General features: G+C 42.6%; 1 protein-coding gene across 1 annotated transcript; it reads left to right on the forward strand.

Moving 5' to 3' along the window:
• The first annotated feature begins 3857 nt into the window (after window positions 1-3857).
• Window positions 3858-9179, forward strand: LOC136440830 (uncharacterized). The gene is made up of 3 exons (XM_066436953.1): window positions 3858-3993; window positions 7601-8793; window positions 9015-9179. Exon 2 carries the CDS (start codon window positions 7604-7606, stop codon window positions 8768-8770), a length of 1167 nt encoding a protein of 388 aa, XP_066293050.1. The 5' UTR covers window positions 3858-3993; window positions 7601-7603; the 3' UTR covers window positions 8771-8793; window positions 9015-9179.
• Window positions 9180-9695: the final 516 nt, after the last annotated feature.

The raw sequence follows: 9695 nt of genomic DNA on the forward strand, positions 1-9695 counted from the left end.
CCGTGGACTGACTCTCTTGGTCAATTATTCCTTTTTTTTCTACATTCTACGATCCGTACCTCCGTAGGAAGACCTGGTGGAGGGTATATTTAAGACGTTTCATACCTCGAGCACGTGAACGAGCCCACCTCACACGCCACCGATTAGATCAAGTTCTGGAAATGTTGAAAATAGATCGATGGTTTGAAAAGCACATCATCAGACCAAAAGTCTATCATGATGCCAACTGTACGATGATTAAATGACGGGGAATATCATTGGTACTCATAAATTTGTTTTAGATGTCAAATACCGTAGTCAAACTTCGCTTGTTAAATTCACATGTCACAAGAACCTTCCAAGCGTTCGCACAATGACGCATTTTGAAATAAAGTTACCGGCTTCAATGTTTTCCATGTCTATTAACAAATTGTTCCAAACTCGGCAAATCTACAGGGACCCACCAGTTGTTTTGTTTCAAGCACCTATCCGTCATCGCAATAAGTCGATTCCAAGGGTGACACCGATTTCTTTGAGCATCGGATCGCTTGGGAGTCACCCTTCGTTACCATTAACAACTCAGTGAGTCGGAGAACTTTAATATGTGTTTAAGAGACGACTTAAAGTTTGTTTCGAAATCGAAGCCGGTGCAAGATTCAGATTGGGGTATGAGTGTCATTTTCAAGTTGCGGGTACCCATTTTTGTTGAATTCTCTGGGACAAGCATTCGGTCTTCTGGTAAGAAACATGACTCTAGAATACATCAGAACTATGGCATAGTAGCTGCTGGATACGGTTGATCGTTGTCTGTTAAAAGCTCGCTATATACAATCCCGTCTCCCTTTTAAATCTTGTTTTTCTTAAAAGATTGATTATATCCTCAGCAAGTGTTTTTCGAGTAATGAAACACAATTGAGGTCCAGGTCAGGCGTTTTCATCATTTCCTCTGTCATTGCATTTTCCGGGCTCACATATATCTCAAATCGAGTACAACAGATTTTAAGAGTCTTGATCCTACAGATAGATTTGAATATATCTTTAGATGCAACAATCACCACAATGCAAAAATAGGTAAATATATCAAAGATTGCTTTGCCTTTAGAAAAAATACCGAAACTAATGATTAGCCCCACTCCATTGAAACACTATATGAAAGAATTATGCTAGCCCTTATTGTATTAGTAATTAGGATGTTAAGTTTTATTCTACACCTCTATTTTGTACTATGTTTAGTAGTTGTTACGATACATTGTACCGTGTACAATTGTCGTGCAATTAAGTTCTTGTATACAATAGGAGCCGAGACATGTATTATGAGGAAATGAAGAAAACACCTGATACTGAAGTTACGGATCCCCGTCATTGTCTTATAATGTTAATCAATAAAGAAAGGTTAACAAAAGTGAATGATATAATAGTAAACCCAACGGTCGACTGTTTTAAAGAGTTCGACGCCCATCATGTCATGCTTTACTGCAGCACAGTTGAACGTATAACCGCAAAACATTCAACACTACAAAAACAACAACAACAACATATGATTTTTTTGCCATCAGTGAAGAAGCCATCGATATTGGTCAGATCAACCTAATCTTTAGGTAACCTTTGTACAGTAATACCATAATCAGTAGGCGCCCACATGGAGCACGTACAACACGACAACAGGTTGTTTTATACTGGTATTCAAAAACGAATTATTAACAAAAGGGAATGATATAATAGTACACCCACCGGTCGACTGTATTAAACGTATTACGAGTTCGACGCCCATTCTGTCATGCTTTACTGTAACGTGAACCTCAGCAGCACAGTTGAACGTACAACCGCAAAACACTCAACACTACAACAACAGCAACATATCATTTTTCTGCCATCAGTGAAAAGGCCATCGATGTTGGTCAGATCGACCTAACCTTTAATTCAACTCTAGTGACATTCAAAAACCATGCCAGATTTTATGGGATGACTTCTGTGAAATCCATATCACGATGTAACGACCACGCAGGGACTTACATTCATCCCAATTGATCCCATCATAAATCCATTTACTTACGTACAGAGTCACTTTGAGTAGGGACTATTACCTTCAAGCGTAACCTAAATGCCATGGGGATTTCTGTGCGCCTACAACCCATTTGATGCAGCTAACCTTTGTACAGTGATACTATAATCGGCAGGCGCCCACACGTACAGAGTACGTACAACACGACAACAGGTTGTTATGTTTACATTTCCTGATTGCGACCGCGACTTGATGTTTGTGAATCGAGTAAAGCTTGGCTTGTTTGAAGTACATAATGGAGAAACATGTTGTGAACAACCATCTCAAAGAGCACAACATTGCATTACAAACTGCAACTCCGTGTGGCCCAATTATTTATATTAGAATTAATGTTAATCTGAGGTGGTAAATTACATTATGGAACAATTAAAAGATTTGACTCACAGGAAATTTCTACTGACTCGCTCATTCATCTTCAGCTATCTGATTCGATCACCGTGGACACGTGTCTTTCTGCATGCATGACGTCGGCAAAGGTTGTTGGAAGTCAATATCGACACCCGTCAGTCATCTTCAGCTATCTGATTCGATCACTGTGGACACGTGTCTTTCTGCATGCATGATGTCGGCAAAGGTTGTTGGAAGTCGATATCGACACCCGTCAGTCATCTTCAGCTTTCTGATTCGATCACCGTGGACACGTGTCTTTCTGCATCTATGACGTTGGCAAAGGTTGTTGGAAGTCGATATCGACACCCGTCAGTCATCTTCAGCTATCTGAATCGATCACCGTGGACACGTGTCTTTCTGCACGTATGACGCCGGCAAAGGTTGTTGGAAGTCTATATCGACACCCGTGATACGTTCTCAGAACTTCTTCTTCTTTCAGAACTGAGTCAACATAGGCCAGACTTCTTCCAACTTTTCAATGAATGTGCATAATCGGTCATCCCTAGAATCCTACATGTTTTACCGATTTTATTGTAATGTCATTTCAGAAATGAAGTGTTCTATATCATACTTTACTCCACTAGCAGCTGTAAAAGAGAAACTCGTAAGAGTTCAGTATTGAAAATAAACATGTGATCGATGGAGATGTGTGCCATTATACATCCGCAACTCCCACGGTAACTAGTATTGGGTCAAGCGAGATGAGCATTGTGATCTTATCACCCAGTGTATAATATGTACAGGCATTTCAGCCTATAGCTGCGAGGTGAGAAGATATACTTTTTTATATTGATTGTGCTGTGAATGAACCATTGCTAAACGGCTGGATACTAGACAAGGGCAAGGGCAACCATGGCACGCCCCCTGGCGACTACATTCGTATGTCTCTTTCACCTGTTTTCCAAGAAAAGAGGCGTGATTTGTATCGGTGTATAAAAGATGGGAAACAGTACTCGGCAACTCCCCGGAATCCTGGTACTGCAAGAGACGGCTGACGTCAAAAGGCGGCCAGTGACTGACGGCTTATTTTATCAGACGACAGACTAACGTATCTACGGCCACTTTCCTGTATTTCCTAAGGATTAACATGAACGATTGTCAAATTTACATTAGCTCTGAAAATAATTGCCTCTTTCTGTCTATCCTTTTAGGGTGGTAAAGTGTCATCAATTCAGCATTGATCAAGTTACATTCATTGATGACGTTACGTTCTCATTTCGCCCACTTGGAGATATGCCTTAAAAACATGGGCCACCCACCTCTGGTGTAACCGGTTTCCATGGTAATCTCAAGCACGAATCCTCGAAGATCATATCAGCGATTGGACCAATGGGATCGCGAGGATGGCGCAGGTTCTGAATTTGCCAAACGGCAAAGGGGCGGAGCCTATGCGTCATCAGAAAGCGTGCTGTCTATAAAACCCTCCGAGGACGCGCAAAGAACCGTCTTTCCACCGTCCAACCAACGAGCGTGTCTCTCTGTGGAAAGTCTACTTCATTTTCAGAGAAGACCATCGCCGCTCCGTTTCTTCCGTCTAACAAGAGCCAATATCTTCTGTAAAGGTAGGTCTATTCTGTTCAAAATGACGGTTGTAATTTGAAACTGAAGAGGAAGGCGACTGTTTTGTGTTCTGTGTGGATTTTTCTTTTCCTTTCCGCGCTCAAATAGAACTTACCATAGGGCAATATGCATGATATGATGACATTAATCAGAAGCAGTTTAACGTTAGTTAGTGTCTTACAAAATGTTCCATTATAGTCTGAAAGAAACGTTGCACCACATGTGTTTGTCCGGCACCCGGATCTCCGAAAACGTACGGCCCGAAAAACGTATATTTGCCAGTGAAAATCGGAATCACTCGTGACACAGTGACAAATCATGCCATAAGTATACATATAGTGCCGTTTAGCCGCCCCATTGCCTATCCTGTTCCCTGTAGTACTAATGCACTCTCACCGCCTGATTTATGCCAGCGCACATGTACAACATACGTCTGGCAGGTCAGAAAAGTAGAAGGGTTCAAAATTCAAATATTCGGGGTACTATCCATGGTAAAATTTGTACGTCTCAAGATTTTCGCGTTATTTTGAGAGAAATGTATATGCATTAGTAGGGTGTATCTCTCCCTTGCACATTAATTGTATCAACAAGTGGCAAAAAAGAGACACCAGCACTTTTCCGCTTCGTTTTGATTACTAGTGAAGGGTTCCAACTTATGCACTCATTCGGTGTGGAGCAAAATGTTGCTGTTGAAAACAAATTGGCCTGGCAGTGTTCTGACACATTTGTAAACTCATTTGGACTCAACATAGTACATTTGCCGTTCACAAACTCTTCGTTGATGTCTAGACTCGTCTTTGGACACCGTGTGCATATCCAACAATGATTCATACACACATGGCGTTTGAAAAAACAACTGGCTAAAGCCTTATTGTACACTTTCATTTTGAAATGAGATGTACACAGTATCACTGTGAGAAGATATGAATGATTGAATGGTTTATTTGATGGACATGATCAATAAAAAGTATGTTGCAGACAAAAATGGCTGAATGGGATATTGGATATCAATCCGTCGACATGTCTAATTATACATCTGCACGTTCTGTTGAAGATTGATTTAATGGCGCTTGCTGGTCGGAGCTCATACCGCTCAAAAATGGAACACTTTCATGATTCTACTTCAGCGGCTTAACCCACACGGTTAGGGCGTGTCCTTTGGGGGAAAAGAACACCTGACAGTCTTACATGCGTAAAAGAAGTACTGACCTTTTGTGTAATGACAGTACAAGAAACGATCATTTGCAAACTGGTATCATGACTTGTCGTTTTAAGGTTTGGTTTATAAATGGTTTCAGAAGAAAGATAAGGTCAAACTCCATGGGGAGGTTTTACAATCAAGCTGGTAAATTTTCCATCAACAACTGCGATAGAGGTGCCAGTGTGGCCCCAGATAAACGGCTGGCCTACATTGGACGCCACATGGGAGAGAGGAAGAATATGAATTGTATGCAAGCTTGTAGTAGCCTGGAGTCCCGCCTTGTTAGCTTTGGTCCGCTCCCAACGTCGCTGGCCACCAACAAGGCTGGACTCCAGGCTAAGCTAGTGGCCGAAGTGGTCCTCACACCAAGCACGGAAAAAGCGCGAGAAAACAGCTATGACTAAACCTTTAAGCGTTGTTAAAGGCACCCAGAGCATTTTATGAGACTTGAAAACTGGAAATATTCTAGTTGCTGTAATCTAATGAAATTGACAATAAATGCCACTGTTTACCACATTTGCGTTCGGATCTGTTATCAAAAATGTGCAAAAACTGCACCAAAAAGTCTACATGGTGATCTTTCAGTATAGCTGGTGTAAATGAAACGTGAGACCCTTGGTCAGATTGTTGCAAACAGCGCTTGGATTTATGATATGCAGGTTTCAGGCGTTATGTTGTATAGCCGAGATCTACACTTAGATATCATATGTATGGATAAAACGACAAGGATGTAAGAAGTGTGTCTCGCCCCAGTGGCGTACCGGAAATGTCGAAGCTGGTGCGTTTAACGTTACACCAATTGATGGCTATACTAATTGACAAACAGAAATATAGACAGCAATACGGCAAGCGAACTTGGAAAATCTGACGTTGAAGCAGTGGGCGACAGCAGTGCGCGACAGCCTAAGAGTTCTACAATGTGACAAATTTGATACATGAAGACAGTTATGGTACATTAAGGTCTCTTTTAGTGCGCTGCGACGGTGTTCCAGCCCTAGACAATCTAGGTTTGTCATTTTGGACATGCGTTTCATCCAGCCACATGGCTAAGTGGCGTGCATTCGTTATATGTTGGAAAATATGATGCCAGTCGGGGGTGTCCCTGTGGTGTAGTGGTCTGCACTTCTGTTACTAGCCACATCTGGTTCAAATTACTTGGACCAGAAGGCCCGGGTTCAAGCCCCGGGTAAGACACAAGAGGCGCTTTGAGCCATTGAGACTTTATAACAAAATGGTACATACTTCTGAAACAGTACAAGTAGTATGGAAGTTAAACGCACTCCATTGCCAGTGGACTAGCCCCCTGTTGCAGTGATTGCACCACAGACTGCTATGAAACGGAGATGGGCACCTATACACCTTATGGTGTGGGAGGATTTTAACTTTAATGATGCCAGCCAGGCCGGCAACGTATTCCGTGAACACGCTTCAACAGTTGGTGTGTACGTGTTATACCGACTATACAATACAGACACAGATACGATTCAAAACATTCTTGCCCTTAAACGTCGTAAACATAAGCATCGGAGTAAAAGCCTTCCGTTTGTGATGGTAAAATCACTTGAATACAATCAACTTCATGGGCATTTGGGCAAGCAATTGCATTTCGTAAGGACTGACTTCAAGTCCATTAGCAGACGTCATACCTGCCCTTGGTACTGAAATACTTGTTGTGTTGTACAGTGTGACAGATTGCCGATTCGAGGACCCATTCACATCTATCCGCGCTGTAAATGCTCTAGCCGACATCTTCTGATCCCGAATGTATTTAGCATATTTAGTGGTAAATCTAAATATATATGCTAGGAGCATTGAGACTCTTCATTGAGATCATGTCGTCTTCACATTAAGCCTTGTTCACTTTAGTATCATGAGCACAAAGGAAATTGTAAGGATATTTTCTCATCAGTTTTGTGTATGTACGGAATTGAAGGGTTCGGTATGGCCTCTTCATAACCTGGTTCTCCATCGTACAAGTACTAATTAGACATTCACGTCTTAAGGGAGCGCGTCCAAAAACGTGCAGCAGCGGATATCCCCGAGGCATCATATAGATCATATCACAACAGTGTAGGAATAGGGATATTGATTACCAAAGGACGAGTTACGACTGCTGGCATCTTAGTGCTGTGACTTAAAGAATCAAACAACCCAAATCTATCTTCCTTTTATGTTACATTGAACTGTTAATTTTGGTATCGTTATAGTTAGATTTGAATGTATCTTAATAGTTTCAACTATACATGTGTAAACTTTTAAGTGGAATTTTTTTTAAACGTTTCCCTTACACCAGACAGAGTAAAACAATTCAGACTTTTGTCTGCGAGTTGTTTCAAATACGTTAAAACGTGGATACCTTACCAACGTCTTGATTATTGCAAAATTTGAATTTTTTCTCCTTATTTCAGGATATGCAGTGTGTGGGCGTGGTCGTTCTGACCACCGTGCTCATCTCGATGGGTGCAGCAGTCGAACCACCCACCTATGTCGCAGGCAGTAACCCAATAATCCCGAAGATAAATCCCCTGCAAAGTAACATCGAAAATTCCCTTCCCTGGTATTTCAAAGGCCTTCACCTTCAAGAGGATGCACCCAACTACCTTGAAGAACCTGCTGTCTTTTCCGAGGGAACCAAGCCCCTGTGTCAACTGAAAGAATTGAAAGACGGCGACGAGGAAGAAGGCGCTACTAAAAGGGGAGCCATGCCCATGCAAGCCTTAGCCAGCGGAAGATTCGGTCGGTCCAGCTTGGCCAAAAAAGTTCCTCTCGCAGCGCTATCGACTGGACGCTTTGGCAGGTCCCCCCACGCCTTGGAAAAGGTGCCCTTCGGAGCGTTGAAGGCAGACCGATTCGGAAGTCTCCCCATGGATGCCCTGATGGCCGGTCGGTTTGGAAGGGCAACTGGTCTTCCCAAGAAATTAACCATTGAAGCGCTGACGCCGGGTCGCTTCGGCCGGTCCGTCGGCGGACTGAACAAGAAAGTCCCCCTGGAGGCCCTGGCAGCTGGGCGGTTCGGCAGATCCGGAAGCTTGACGAAGAAAGTCCCTCTAGCAGCCTTAGCCGTTGGCAGATTCGGAAGAGACGACCAAATGGCACCCCGGGAAGTACGGAATGTCGGCGTCGTCTCTCTAAGGATGCCCCTAGCAGCTCTGGCCACCGGCCGGTTCGGAAGATCGGCACCAACAGAGGGCAGCCCCAACACGTCACAAAAAGAGCTCGAGGCCAGAGGCAATGCAGGAGAAGAGGAAATCGAGATGGCATCAGAAAACGACGGAAGCCATCCACAGTTGGAGAAAGCATCGGAACCCAACCAGACCACTCCGAGGATGAAGTCGACGGTGTCTCGGCGCCGGTTCGACTTCAGCAAACTCCCGCTAGAAGCGCTGAGAACCGGCCGCTTCAAACGGCAACGGGAGACGTCGACCGTGGACGGCCATCGCGGCGACATGGTTCCAACAAATATGCCCAGCTTAAAGGAAGACTACGGGAACGACTCAACGGTGAGGTACAGCCCGTCCATGGCATACTCTACGGCCAATCACGGACAGGGCACCGATCAACAAGACGACTACGTCTAGGAAGTACCGGAGAGAAATAAGAGGTGGGTGATGTTGCAAGACCTATTAAAGCACAGTCATATGAGGGTTAGTGTTAACGTACATGTAAGTGTTAGCGCATACAACTCATTCATACTAACTTTAAAAATAAGATGATCAATTAAGTAGTATTTGTTCTTCTTTGTTGATTACACGTTGTCATTGGCAATGTGCCATCAATATTATATAATATTCTAATGGCTGTTTATTCTTCTTGTTCTCTCAGGCTGGAGAAAGGAACAGAGGTCGCGGATGCCACCATCTCTGTGATGCAAGAAAGTCGTGAAAACCAACATCACTAACAGGAGCTCGAAAATCATAGAAAAAGGACTTTAAGACAGTATTAGTTATGTATGTTTTATGGCCTCAAACTCTTATTGAAGTCAATTAAGAAATCCTATGGAAACAGTTCTGTTGGCTTGCAAAACTATTAAAGCAACTAATATTTCCGAATAAAAAGCCTACATACTTTGTTTATGAAATAAACACAATCACATCGTTAGCTCTGCGTTTTCTATATCACAAAAAATCTGAGATCTGAAGAAATGACAGTATTACATGGGCCTTTATGACAAATCTGGCCAATGTCACTTCCCAGCATGTTATCAAAATCATATCGACATTATTAAGAGCTATTCCATTAAGATTAAAACTGAAAAGAAGTAATACAGTTTGCCTTGTCTAGTGGGGGAGTTTTTAAGTTTTTTTTTTCTACCACTGCCATATAATCTAATTTTACTATACTTCAGGACACACCAATTCAGATAGTTGTCACTCGGATATTTTCTGGCAAAATTTATCGGAGAACATTTGAATTTAAAAAGAAAATATGGGATAGAGACGAAATCATACAAACGGCTTTCCAAACATGGAAAAACGGAACAATGATGTTGGGAATTCGAAACTA

This window comes from Branchiostoma lanceolatum, chromosome 8, assembly GCF_035083965.1.
Source record: "Branchiostoma lanceolatum isolate klBraLanc5 chromosome 8, klBraLanc5.hap2, whole genome shotgun sequence".
In the NCBI taxonomy this organism is placed as follows: domain Eukaryota; kingdom Metazoa; phylum Chordata; class Leptocardii; order Amphioxiformes; family Branchiostomatidae; genus Branchiostoma; species Branchiostoma lanceolatum.